At 36.4% G+C, this 15,000-nt stretch overlaps 1 protein-coding gene and 1 long non-coding RNA gene across 2 annotated transcripts in view; one reads left to right on the top strand and one right to left on the bottom strand.

Annotated features, from left to right (window-relative positions):
* LOC113057467 (spectrin alpha chain-like) overlaps window positions 1-7,441 on the top strand; it is a 44,277-nt gene extending 36,836 nt beyond the window's left edge. The window contains exons 23-25 of the mRNA XM_026224900.1: window positions 2,098-2,412; window positions 2,568-2,675; window positions 7,037-7,441. Of these exons, the coding sequence (XP_026080685.1) occupies window positions 2,098-2,412; window positions 2,568-2,675; window positions 7,037-7,441 (828 nt within the window). The remainder of the gene's footprint in view (window positions 1-2,097; window positions 2,413-2,567; window positions 2,676-7,036) is intronic.
* Window positions 7,442-14,085: 6,644 nt separating this feature from the next.
* Window positions 14,086-14,698, bottom strand: LOC113057496 (uncharacterized). Its single transcript, XR_003277831.1, has 2 exons — window positions 14,616-14,698; window positions 14,086-14,231 (listed from the first exon to the last, which is right to left on the bottom strand). It is a non-coding gene; the product is annotated as an uncharacterized LOC113057496 (long non-coding RNA).
* Between the last annotated feature and the right edge of the window lie 302 nt (window positions 14,699-15,000).

Here is a 15,000-nt window from a genome sequence, read left to right as displayed (position 1 = left end):
AGTAATTGATATCAATATCAATTAGAATCATTCACATTTTTCTCCATGATTGTTGCAGTAAAATACTGTAATGCAATGATTCAAAATTCTTAATCGTTTTATAGTTTTTCATATTAGCTGATTTGAAGAAGGGAAATTTTAAACTTATTTGTCTTAATATCAGTATCAATCAGTCAATACTAACAATATTTTATTATATTTAAGAATATATAAATATAATTTAGGTGTAAATAACGTTTAGCAAATGCAAAATTTTTCACTTTTTATAACTATTAATATAGTTTATTTTGTATAAGCTTATACAAAATGTATCATCAAATGCTACTAAATGTTACTATTTTATGAATATTGATTTTTTTGCACCAGCCAACATTACATGTGTTTATATTACGTTTTAAATGTTTAAATACTTCACTATTTAATATTATAGAATTTTTGCATTAAAGTTTTTTTTTATTATTCATGTTTTACACTAAAAATCTTTAATATTTTTTTATAATTTCACTTATTATCAGTGATATTTATATAGATATTTGTTTATTATATTGCATTTTTTAAATGAAACAAATGCTACTAAATGTAGAAACAATCATAATGCAAACAAGCTTTACTATTTTATTATTATAGAATAGAATATTGAATACTGTAATTATGTACTGTATATATATATACACACACACACACTCACCAGCTACTTTATTAAGTACATCTATTCAATTGCTTGGTAACACAAATTGCTAATCAGCCAATCACATGACAGCAACTCAATGCATTTAAGCATCTAGATGTGGTGAAGACGTCTTGCTGAAGTTCAAACCGAGCATCAAAACGGGGAAGAAAGAGGATTTAAGTGACTTTGAACAAGGAACGGTTGTTGGTGCCAAACCGACTGGTCTGAGTATTTAAAAAAACTGCTGATCTACTGGGATTTTCACACACAACCATCTCTAGGTTTTACAGAGAATGGTCAGAAAATATCCAGTGAGCGGTCAGTTGTGTGGTCGAAAATGTCTTGTAGATGTCAGAGGTCAGAGGAGAATGGGCCGACTGGTTAGAGATGATAGAAAGGCACCAGTAACTCAAATAACCACTCGTTACAACCAAGGTGTGCAGAAGAGCATCTCTGAACACACAACACGTCGAACCCTGAAACAGATGAGCTATAGCAGCAGAAGACCACACCGGGTGCTGCTCGTCAGATAAGAACAGGAAACAGAGGCTACAATTCACACTGGCTCATCAAAAATTAGATAACAGAAGATTGGGAAAATGTTGCCTGGACTGATGAGTCTTAATTTCTGCTGTGACGTTCAGATGGTAGGGTCAGAGTTTGGTGTAAAGAACATGAAAGCATGGATTCGTTCTGGCTTGTCTCAATGGTTAAGGCTGGTGGTGGTGTAATGGTGTGGAGGATATTTTATTGGCACACTTTGGGTCCCTTAGTGCCAATTGAGCATCATTTAAATGCCACAGCCTACCTGAGTATTGTTGCTGACCATTTCCATCCTTTTATGACTACAGTGTACCCATCTTCTGATGTCTACTTCCATCAGGATAATGCACCATGTCACAAAGCTCAGATCATCTCAGACCAGTTTACTTTATTCACATGTCCTCCACAGTCACCAGATCTCAATCCAGTAGAGCAGTTTTGGGATGAGCTGGAATGGGAGATTCACATCATGGATGTGCAGGCGACAATGAATGCTTCCAACACCTTGCTGAATCTATGCCACAAAGAATTAAGGCAGTTCTGAAGACAAAAGGGGGTCCAACCCGGTGCTAGCAAGGTGTACCTAATAAAGTGGCCACTGAGTGTGTATATGAAGACTTCAGATGCCAAAGCCTCTAAGTTTTTTTTATATATATTTTAAGCAATGGGAAATTGAAGGCAGGAAATGTGCTTAATGTGCCTAACTGTCAAATAATGTCACAGTTTAAACAATTGTAAAAGTCTGAAAAAAAATATATGCAAAATACAGTTTTTTATTTTTATCTTCTTTACAAAAAGCAACTTTGAATTCCTGGAGAGTTTTCATGAGATTGACCCAAAGATGCAGTCTCCAAACAAGGCGTTCTAATTCTGCCATTTTTCAGGTGGAAGCCTCACCCAAGGTCTCTCAGAAGAGAACAGAAAGCATCACAAGTGCTCCCCCTGGTGACATGGAGGATGGTTTGCAGCACAATTATGAATATGAGGTGATGCAAAGTGTCAGTCCTAAAGGAAGCAGCGACAGCGGTCATTTAGAGAGGCCGGATTCACCGTACCTGGTGCTAAAGGAACCCAGTCCCTCAGCTTTAGGAGGCACCGTCAACCTCATCCTTAGCTTCAGTAACTCTGGAGACACACAAATCGAGGTACAGGCACCTGGCATGGAAGATGGTGTGCCGGTGTCCGAACCTGTGCACAGGGTGAGAATGATTAAACATCACAATCACACTCAGTCAAACCCTATTGCACTTAAATGCTGCTCTGTGTTAGAAATCCCTCTCAGGCTCCTCACATTTCCTTCTCTTTCCTCAAAAACACCCTTCTCTGTTTTATTTTGTTCTACGTTCCTCTTCAGCCTGCTGAGTCTCACTCTTCTGCCTGTAAAAGCTTTTGGAAGCGCTGCCAGGGGCTTTTTGGTAGTTTAAAGCGAAAGACAAAGATTTATCGACACAGTGCAGAAGAGGTAAATATAGTTGGTCGGTGGCCCTGCACGAGTAAACAGAAACATGGTAATTGTGTGCAGTGCTGGGTAGTAACTGATTACATGTAACCTGGATTACGTAACCAGATTCCAAAAATGAAGTACTTGTAGTTATATTATACTACATTGTGAAATACTTCTAATCAGACTACAGTTGCATTTTTATTGGTGATGTGATTGCATATTATTTACACAATACCAATAAATTAATTAATTTTATAATCTTTTAAATGTTCCTTTCTGAAACAGGCTGTCACTAAAGTTTAACTATGTATTGCTATGTCTTTGGAAGGCTTTTGTCTTTCAAACACAATTATTTTAAAATTATTGATTTACATTTTTAATTTTTATGATACAATTAATTATAAGCTTTTAGTTATTAGCTTAGCATTTTCTAATTATTATTAGCTCCTTCACAAACCCCAGTTTGGGAAACATTAAAGTAATGTAATGTTGACTGCAATTTATTTTGTTAATAACAAAGAGTGGAATTTATTTTACACACACACACACACACACACACACACATATATATTATAAAGTATTACAAAATTATCCTATTTAAATCAATGTGATAAATAAGTAAAAATGGAAGCCCGTTTCTGCCACTGAATTAAAAAACAAAAAACATAGTATTAAATAACTTTGGAGTTGTGGGATATAAAGTCTGAATTGCATGATATAAACTCGCAATTACGAAAGATTTTTAGAAATGTGAGGTTAAATCGTTAAAAATTTTTTAGTTTATATCTTAAAATTGTCATAAAAAACTGAATTGTGAGTTTATATCTCACAATTGCAAGAAGAAAGTCGGAACTGTGAGATTAAAAGTCGCAATTGCCTTTTTAATTTATTTGCGGAAATGGGCTTCCCTATAAAGTAATCAAAAAGTAGTCTGATTATATAATCTAAATTGTGTAATGTTATGGATTACATTGCTAAATACAATTTTTGTCATGTAATTTGGCATTAGTAACAGACTACAATATGTAAGTAATCTACCCAGCTCTGCTTGTGTGTGTGCATGAGGACTGTAGTGTGGTGGACTGACTAACATCATGATCTCAAAACATCTCATCATATTTTTTTGATTACCGAAGTATTGCTGTACATCTTAGATTCATAGTGTTGCCATTCTGAAATTTCGCCCCTGGCTTGATCAATTATTTGTGCAGTGGTTGGAAAGGCAACAAAGCCAAAGAGACTTTGATGGAAGAGTGGTCACTGCGGATTAGAGGTGATTGCAAACAGGTATGGGCAGGTAATGAAAAGATGACGGAGGAAATAGCCACTTCCAGTGATCTCATTTTGAGCTGCCAGTATATGGGAAGTATTAGAAACCGGGACGGGAAACTCTTCCAAGACTCGTATAAAGCCTCATTTCAAGCATTCGGGTTGTTTACAAAACTGTCTTTGGAAACATTTTGAAAGTAATTGCAGCAAAAAAAAAAAAAAGTGTGTTTCTTGGAACGGTTACAGGGCCTTAAAATATAGTAGCATATAGTAGCCTTAAATGGTTTTGCAATATCCTTGGGACTTTTATTATGCTATTAGGGTCTGTGAAATGAAAACTTTGGTCAGTGTTAGAAGTTCTTTTGGAAATTTTGCCCATTGCTGTAGAATCGCAGTTCTCATATAATCCAATATATATTAGGAGGATTAGGGTTTGTGGGAAAGTGTCTAGCTGCTGTCATATTGTTTAATTTCAAATTTTTTATCTGTCAGCAGGATTTTCTTTTGTGACCTCACAGCATTCAGAACATATAAAGCCACTAATAATAAAAACAAGACCCTAGATATCTGAGCGTATCATCACACAAATTCAGAAATTAGGATTCAGTCATCTGCACCCATACAATAGTTTTGCATGAGGAACAGAGCAAACTTTTACTCTTTTTACTACTGCTGCCACCCATATTTGTCAACGAGAAGAGGCTTAGTTTACCAAAATGATTTTTTTTTGTCTCTGATAGACAGATATATCCTTGTGGCAACTACAGTATATCAGACAGAAAATCAAAATGTTCAACTATCATTCATCACTTTCAAATATGGCTTTTCATTTGTAATTGAAACATCTAAGTAGTAGAAACTTTACATGGCAGCTCACGCTTATGTTAACCTAGATAAATGTGCTCTATTAGGTGCATATCCAAGTGTTAGTGTTGAATGTGGAATCTATTAGTGCACACTGTATAACATGGAGGCTTGCATTTTCTCCTGATAACATAAATAAATCTGAAAAAACACTTTCATTTTGTTCATACAGATAAGAGTAGTACATAATTTCAAACCGTAAAGACTCAAGTCACAATATCAACAAAATGTTGTGCTTTTGTAAAATAAAGAACAAACAACCCCCAACAACCTAGACGACTTTAGTAGTCTAACATTACTAACACTACTTTACTCTTTAAACTCTTCCTCCATCATGACAAATGAATCAGAAACCAGCAGAAGCCAGAGATTTTTATTAGATCTAAAGATTTGCTGCAAATCAGTTGTTTTAATCAGTTGTGCGTGGATGGAGAAAGACAATGACAAAGGAGGCAGAATATAAAAGAGAGATGAGATGCATGCAGTGGGGTTTTTCCCTCTTGTATAAGCTCTCTTTAGGGCTGATGTAAACTCACTCAAGACAGCAGCACGGTGCTGAGATGTGACCTCACCCTTCGCTTCCCATGATCGCGGAGTTTTGAAATGGCTCCCAGCAGGAGCGGGGGGTGCTGGAGAATTTGTTGTGAACTTTCTAGAAGGCCCTCCTGACTGCCCTGTGTGATTTATGGTCTGGGGCTGCCAGAGCAGCACAAGATTAGTCATGGGGTGAAAGGTCAAGCCATTACAGCTGTGTATGACGACATGTTTAAAAGCAGATGATTCTTATTAAGCCCAGAGTTTCTTTTCTTTTTTTCTTTTTTTATCAAGTGTGGTTGTATAGTCATGCTAGTGTTCTTTTGTTCACATTGTTCTCCTGTAAAACTAATGTTTTTGCATTAGTCGTGGTGTTTGCTATGGTTTGGTGTGGCTATTTGATGTAAGCATGCACTCAGAACAACAAAGCACAACCATCTAGAACATCAATTACATAGCCTTATCAACCACCCGGAAAACACCTTCGCAAATACTGTAACAACACACTAAAAAAAATCAGAATAGCTTAACAACTGCACAATAACACCCTGACAACAGTTTATAACATCTTAGTAACAGCATAGCAACTACTTAGCAACCATCTAAAACAACTTTGCTGTTGAATTGCAATGCCTTAGCAACCACCCAGAACACATTAGCAATCACATAGCAACATACACATAAAACAGTCAGAACACCTAAGCAGCTTTATTGTAATGCCTTGACGACTAAAACATAGAAATACTTTAGCAAACACCTAGAGCTACTTACCAATAATGTAGCAACACACTAAAATACTCAACCTAACCAACTGCTTAGTGACATCTTGAAGACTAGCCACATATTAGCAACGGCATAGCTATACCACATAGTATTAAGCAATGACATGGCAATGCCCTGGAAAAACTTGCACAACATACTGCTGGTGTATTTTTGCATAAATTTTCTTCACAGAATGTAAGAATTTTTTTCTTTTTTCCTATAACAAATGTGAATTCTAGCTGCTTAACGTAAGCAGTGAAGGAAAATATGTTTGAGCATTTTAAATGTTTTTTATCATTGCAAAGTAATGTCATCATTCATCAGTAACAAATGTGAAGCAACATGTTGTCTATGTTGTTACTTTGGAATGCTTTGCTTGAGCCAGACACCCACAAAAGTGTTGGGTTCAGATACTAAAACACTTATTTTCCAAAATCCTTTTTCAGTGTTTGAATTGTAAATTACACTGGCCATAAAAAGTATTTGGACACTAAAGCTACACTTAAATATGAATGCCATTGCATAAGATAACAAAATACCAAACCAAGTCACAATTATAACAAAAAAAATAACACAAGCAGACTTACAAAGTCCAAAATGTAGACACCTTGTGGTTGTGAAATGTTGATTAGTTAATGTGATGAACTACACCATTGTTTATTTGAGAAAAAAAAAATGACTGTGCATGCATTAAAAATGACCGCAACAGTTGTTTGCAGATGCCACTTCATTTGATATTTTGTTTGTCAAGGCAATGGCTTTCATTCATTTTTATGTGCAACCTTAACGACCAAATGCTTTTTAGGAGCACTGCACATCATACAATTAGCATGATGTATCTCTGAAGGATGAACTTTGTGTTGAAGTGTGTTACTTATGCATGCTATCCACTTAATGCATGGAAGAAGAAAAGTGATAACGCTCTAAAAAAAGTTTTCTTTGTGTTTTAGGTAAGTACTTACTTGCATGTTACGGAAAACAACACGGCAGTGTATGAAAGTATGGTGCTTCACCAAGACAAAGCTCCAAGGCCTTCCTCCTCCTCTCCGAGGACCCTGTATAATCTCTCCTCCCCTTGCACCTCCCCATACTCCTCGTCCTCCATCAAAGACACACTTCAGCAGGCCAACAACCTCCTGCCAAAGAATGGCAACATCTCAATATTTAGCAGCCTGAAGAGGAAGAGCAAGAAGGCCAGGAAGAAGAAAGATGACCGTAGACACACCATTCAGAAGATCATGGGAGAGGATCCGTCAGAGGAGGCTGATTTGCCACCCCCAGAGGAAAGGAAAATCAAACATGAGATCTCCTTCTCAACTCACATCTTTCTCCTAGACAGAAATGAGATCAAGTGAACATCAAACTGAGACATAAGGCTAAGTCTCCTGCTTCTCACATGTTTCTCCTGAAACAAAAAATGACATTCTTTCATGTTTGTCTCCTCTAAAGCTTCATAAGAGATCTCGGCAACATCACTCACTGTGCTCAGATTATTCTCCTTAGATAGAGACAGTCACATTCTCACATTTATCTCCTCTAAATCTTCATAAGAGATCTCAGCAACATCACTCACTGTGCTCAAATTATTCTCCTTAACCAGAGACACTCACACTCTCACATTTATCTCCTCTAAAGCTTCATAAGAGATCTCAGCTGCATCACTCACTGTGCTCAGATTATTCTCCTTAGATAGAGACACTCACACTCTCACATTTATCTCCTCTAAAGCTTCATAAGAGATCTCGGCTACATCACTCACTGTGCTCAGATTATTCTCCTTAGATAGAGACACTCACACTCTCACATTTATCTCCTCTAAATCTTCATAAGAGATCTCAGCTGCATCACTCACTGTGCTCAGATTATTCTCCTTAGATAGAGACACTCACACTCTCACATTTATCTCCTCTAAATCTTCATAAGAGATCTCAGCTGCATCACTCACTGTGCTCAGATTATTCTCCTTAACCAGAGACACTCACACTCTCACATTTATCTCCTCTAAATCTTCATAAGAGATCTCAGCTGCATCACTCACTGTGCTCAGATTATTCTCCTTAACCAGAGACACTCACACTCTCATATTTATCTCCTCTAAATCTTCATAAGAGATCTCAGCTGCATCACTCACTGTGCTCAGATTATTCTCCTTAACCAGAGACACTTACACTCTCACATTTATCTCCTCTAAATCTTCATAAGAGATCTCAGTTGCATCACTCACTGTGCTCAGATTATTCTCCTTAGATAGAGACACTCACACTCTCACATTTATCTCCTCTAAATCTTCATAAGAGATCTCGGCTACATCACTCACTGTGCTCAGATTATTCTCCTTAACCAGAGACACTCACACTCTCACATTTATCTCCTCTAAATCTTCATAAGAGATCTCAGCTGCATCACTCACTGTGCTCAGATTATTCTCCTTAACCAGAGACACTCACACTCTCAAATTTATCTCCTCTAAATCTTCATAAGAGATCTCAGCTGCATCACTCACTGTGCTCAGATTATTCTCCTTAACCAGAGACACTTACACTCTCACATTTATCTCCTCTAAATCTTCATAAGAGATCTCAGTTGCATCACTCACTGTGCTCAGATTATTCTCCTTAGATAGAGACACTCACACTCTCACATTTATCTCCTCTAAATCTTCATAAGAGATCTCGGCTGCATCACTCACTGTGCTCAGATTATTCTCCTTAACCAGAGACACTTACACTCTCACATTTATCTCCTCTAAATCTTCATAAGAGATCTCAGTTGCATCACTCACTGTGCTCAGATTATTCTCCTTAGATAGAGACACTCACACTCTCACATTTATCTCCTCTAAATCTTCATAAGAGATCTCAGCAACATCACTCACTGTGCTCAGATTATTCTCCTTAACCAGAGACACTCACACTCTCACATTTATCTCCTCTAAATCTTCATAAGAGATCTCAGCTGCATCACTCACTGTGCTCAGATTATTCTCCTTAGATAGAGACACTCACACTCTCACATTTATCTCCTCTAAATCTTCATAAGAGATCTCAGCTGCATCACTCACTGTGCTCAGATTATTCTCCTTAACCAGAGACACTTACACTCTCACATTTATCTCCTCTAAATCTTCATAAGAGATCTCAGTTGCATCACTCACTGTGCTCAGATTATTCTCCTTAGATAGAGACACTCACACTCTCACATTTATCTCCTCTAAATCTTCATAAGAGATCTCAGCTGCATCACTCACTGTGCTCAGATTATTCTCCTTAACCAGAGACACTCACACTCTCAAATTTATCTCCTCTAAATCTTCATAAGAGATCTCAGCTGCATCACTCACTGTGCTCAGATTATTCTCCTTAACCAGAGACACTTACACTCTCACATTTATCTCCTCTAAATCTTCATAAGAGATCTCAGTTGCATCACTCACTGTGCTCAGATTATTCTCCTTAGATAGAGACACTCACACTCTCACATTTATCTCCTCTAAATCTTCATAAGAGATCTCGGCTACATCACTCACTGTGCTCAGATTATTCTCCTTAACCAGAGACACTCACACTCTCATATTTATCTCCTCTAAATCTTCATAAGAGATCTCGGCTACATCACTCACTGTGCTCAGATTATTCTCCTTAGATAGAGACACTCACACTCTCACATTTATCTCCTCTAAATCTTCATAAGAGATCTCAGCTACATCACTCACTGTGCTCAGATTATTCTCCTTAGATAGAGACACTCACACTCTCACATTTATCTCCTCTAAAGCTTCATAAGAGATCTTGGTAACATCTTGCACCGTGCTCAGCCCTTACGAAACAATAATATATGGGAATATATTGACAAATATATAATGTGACATATTACATAATACATTTCCAAATATTATAACCGGTGCTAATATTTTCACTATACATCAATATATGCATTGACAATATAGTATGTATTGAACATATAAATATATTTAGAATCAAAGACTAAAATAAATCTCAGATTTGATCTTTTATTGGTTAAATTGCATATAGAGGTTTCCACATAAATGTGAATTAATTTATACACATACGTATATATATACTTATTCATGGAATGAGTCAAAGCAGATTTCTGGTTCCTTGCATGATTTGCATGAATATGAATATAGGGGGAGATCTGCTAGTATTTATTGTTGTATTACTTTGAATTTTAGAAGGGTTTGTGGTGTGTGTATATTCATGGAGTTACTGTGGTGCTGAACAGTAGAGCCTGTATATAGAATAACGATTGGACAAACACTTGTAAGATATGATATGTTTAAAAAATAATGGCTGGGCACTTCTTACAGTGATTCCCTAAGTGCTTTAGTATAAGCAGGTGTGCTATTTTAAACTATATATGTTCGAAAATATAAAACATGTATGCAACAGTTCGTAGAGTTGGGAAGAAGAAGGCAGGAACCGGCGAAGATTTAAAGACTTTAATCCAAATAAATAAACAAACTGAAAGTAATGCGGTAAACCCCTCATGGAGGACTGCCACGCGCACACATAATAAAAGATAAACAAAACACAACGTAAAATCCAGGCCTGGTCCTCTATATTATTCTGTATTTTTAATTTACAATTATTTAATTTAAATATATTTATCCTTCATATAATAGGAAATATATTTTCTTTCCGTAAAGGTGGCTATTATTCTTAGCTAGAGAGTTCATTTTTCAATTTTATTTTAAACTCACAATCAAATGACATACATACATGATAATAAAACCCATTGATTTTACTACAGATATATTAAACAAAGAAAAATGTTATGTAGCAACCATAAAGAAATTTATACAATTATATACCATACCATTATTCATCTACAATTACAACAAATTCTTGTTGTGGTTATGCATTCATTCAATCAATCAATCCCTTTCCAATGTGTTTGGGAAATGTGATGCATATGCAATGCCTGGCATTGAAGACAAATTTACAAACATTAGTTTGCTTAAAATATTTTCAAGAACTAGAACTTTTCTTTTTATAGGATTCTCAAGTAAGCTTACAATGTGAAAACAAGTTGCTCCTGTTACAATGTCCTGCTGGAGATCTAGTCCTGTGCATGACAATTCATTCACAAAAGCAAGATGTCTCTCATTTGAAAAATTGTCTCCATCTTTATAAAAGAAAAAGAAGTCAATTTGACCATAACATACTTCATTTCCATCATGAAATGTCACAGTGCAATTGTTTCTTCTTTTGGCTCTGACATACTGCTTTGATGAATAGACAGTTCGGCCTATCTGAAACTCTGCTAAATGCCTTCACAACATTACTATGTAAGCTATGTCCTAAAAACATTTCTAATGTAGACATGTCTGCGCAATCCAGCAAAAGATTGAAGGGAACACCCATTTCTTTCACTCTAAAGGCACCTGTGTTTGAAAAACAAAAATGACTTGTGTCATTTGTCATCTTTCTAATGAAATCAGCAGTGGTATTACCAATTTTGGTGGTTTGAGCAATATTTGGGAGACACTGAATAAGTTTTCACTGCATTTACCATTTGTAGAGGAATATTTTGAGTTCCATGAATGAGACGAAGCAAATGTCCATTTTTGTCCTCAAAGTGAAAGCAAGAATGGGTCCACAAAGGTCCAAGAGCTCTAACACTGTCTGCTAAATGAACTAATAAGTGAACATTGGCTGTCAGGTATCTGTCACCATAAAGCTCATTCATCTGAGAACAAAACTTCCACAGAAGTTTCTCAGCGTGATCTATTTGTGCAAAGGTTATGGAATCCAAAAGAAGAATGAACATTGCTTCACTTAGCAGCAGAAAGTGATTGTAGTATAGGTTTGCAAGAATACCTCGAAAAACTACTGGCCCAAAGAACAACAACATACACCGGTACTCTGAAGCTTTATAGTACATTCTGTGGACAGAAACAGAGCGAGGGAAACGTGTTTTAAATGGTGGTTGAATTTCACTCATGCGTTTGTCTACTTCACTAATTGATCTGACCATGCTAAAAGAACAGCGTGAGAATTCTGTGGAAAACCACAAATGCATCAAAAGTCGCATTACACCAAGAAGCACAGAATGCATGTAATCAACACCTGTGCCTAAGATCAAATCAAAGCTATTTACTGTGCTGAGGTATGTGGGACCCTTAACTCCACGCACTATGGTTTCTGAATCAAATGACAACTTGGCATCTTCCACAAATCTCGTATGAGTACGTGCAGGACCCTTTGGATCTTCAGTTTGAAGGGGAAAGTATGCACATGTCCCCTTTCTCCTGTTTTAATTGTCTTGCCAGGCTGTTCACATTTTAAACATCCAAAATGTCCATTGTACTGAATAGTATTTAACACTAAAGCTTTTGCGGGTAAATCACAAGTACCTGCAATGGTTAATACTCTGCAAATAAAGGGACTATCTGATTCATAAAATTTAACAAGGACTCCATCTCTTTGTATATTATTAAGAGTGTCACACAGCGGTTTAAGGAAAGTCAGCATAGATGGTTTTGACTCACCAAACCAAAGACCTGCAAGAATCATGTTTTCTCTGTTTGTACGCTCAACAAAATTTAGTTCATTTATGATACAATAAAAAGGCCACACTGAGAATTTAGAGGACTTGAAAACAGGAATGCCATCTGTGTTCCAGAGTAAGGAAATATTGTGGGAATCACTAAGTAACCCACCACCTGCCAAAAACTTCTGATATACTTGTCCATCATATATATCCTCTACATTGCACTGGCCCTTTTTTTGTCTAATGAATCTAAATTTTAACTTTTCCTCAAAACCTTTTTTTGCGAACAATGCCTTAATTTGAGATTCAATTGGAACTTCAATGAAATATGAAGTTGATACCTCTGCTTCACAGACCTGACACTGGCCGTTATCGCTCTCTACTGACATGTAACAACCGTTGCAATATTTGTGCACAATAAATGAGGGACCTGCATTATCAAAGATTTGTTTGATTTTTTTTTAGATTTCCCAGGCACTCTGTTTGATGTTCTACTGGACAATGCAGGGAGATCAATTTGACCAAGTCACTCAGGGCTTTCCCTGTAATTTTGTGTCTATTAGCAAAAGCTAGTATAATGAGAACGCTTTCTGCAGTAGATACAGGAGCATTTTTGTAAAGTGAACAATCACCAGGATTTTCCTTAAATTGAATTTCTGCATCATCATTAAGGTCATTGTCAAATAAAGTGCCATCATTCCAATCAGCATCAATACCATAGTGAATAGGATCAAAATGTTCCACATCACAATCAGTAGTGTACGGAGTGTAGTCTTGTTTTGTATAAAACTCTTCATTAACATTACAAAGTTCAGGTCCGTACATCATAGAAGATCCCTCTGTCTGAGAAATGCCATTGTCCACTCCAAGCACTTCTGCAGAGCAATCATCTGCTCTGTGGATTGACATGTCTCCTAAGGTTGCAGTGTTTTTTTCCTGCAAGAACAAGAACAAACACCAAAGTGTGCAAACTTTCAAAAACAAACAAACAAACAAACAAAAACAATAAATTCTCACTTTGATGATTTTTCTTCTATATCTTTTCATTTTTGATTGGTCCTTAATTTTCCTTCTCCAACGAGGACTGATTAATTGTTATTTGCGCCATCCTTTCTCTTGTGACTCAAGAGTATATACTGTACTACTCAACCAAATAACTTGCTTAAATTAAATCAAACAATACTGTGGCAAGTTTATTTGCACTGCTTCTTTTATAAATTAGCCAAACACATCTGACATTGTTAGCTAAAGTATTTTGCCTCACTTGGCAGTATAGGTGTTGCACTGATTACATCAGGTGTGCAGTTTACCTGTGAGCAATGATTGCCATGAATGTCATGGTGCACTTAAACAAGTAGGAGATGGTTCAAACCATAGATACAAATAACCATAAACACAACATTTATATTGCCCATTGTAAAAACTGGCATTTTACCACCAAGTGTAATGACACTAAACAGTGAGGGAAGCAGAAAGAGAAGGTAAGTAGCCCACAAAGATCTTTTTATTAGGCATAGTTTATGGTACTGAGAATTTGGTCTTATCCACAGAACAGAGATCAGTGTGATGGAGATACCTAAAAGAATCCGTAACCCAATCAAAAAAAGAAAAGTCAGTGAGCCAGTCACTGCCCTACAAAATGAAGAACAAGAAGGTAAATAAGTTTAATAGTTTTGACAGTCAATTGTATTAAAGGCTTCATTTAAATTAAGTCTGTACGTCAATAAGCCTTTGTGTGTCCCTTAGGCTTGCCTTGAACCCATGACTTTTTGAATTGCTGACACTGCCAATTAAGCTATGCTTGCTTACAGTGTTTGGGAAATTTGTGGTGGTTGGATGTTAACTGTAATGTGCATATGTATTGGGGTTTATTATGAATCAAAAAGCTTCAATGTTGTATTCCTAGTGACTATTTATTGACTTTGGATTTATTCTTACAATTACAGGACTTTATGTTTTTCTAACATTTGAAGATGGATATACTGCAATAATTTGTAAGACCTGCGACATACTTACAGAAAAGGAGTCGCCAATTACTAGCTTTGAGGGACTCATTCCAGGAGCTCGAGTTCTTGCAAGATGGTCAGACAACAAATTTTTCAAAGTCAAGAAGGACTGTCTTCGTCTTTTCCATCTACTGTTTGATCAGTCCTTCACTCATGAAGAATGTTCAAACTCTGTAGCATTTGGAAAGCATGGCAAAGTCCCAGAGGGCAGACAATTTTGGATAAAAGTAAAGTAAATGGAATACTAAGTAAGTTCCTAAATCCTTTTTATCAAATGTCAACTTCATGTTCCATACATTTAATCTAATGTTTGGTTATGTTATAGGCACAATGGGATTAAAAGTATAGTTACAGTATTTCCCTTGACCAGTTCATGTAACATTTTCCCTTTTCCC

The sequence above is a fragment of the Carassius auratus genome, chromosome 38 (genome assembly GCF_003368295.1).
Source record: "Carassius auratus strain Wakin chromosome 38, ASM336829v1, whole genome shotgun sequence".
Taxonomy (NCBI): domain Eukaryota; kingdom Metazoa; phylum Chordata; class Actinopteri; order Cypriniformes; family Cyprinidae; genus Carassius; species Carassius auratus.
This window is presented reverse-complemented; position numbering and strand designations above follow the sequence as displayed.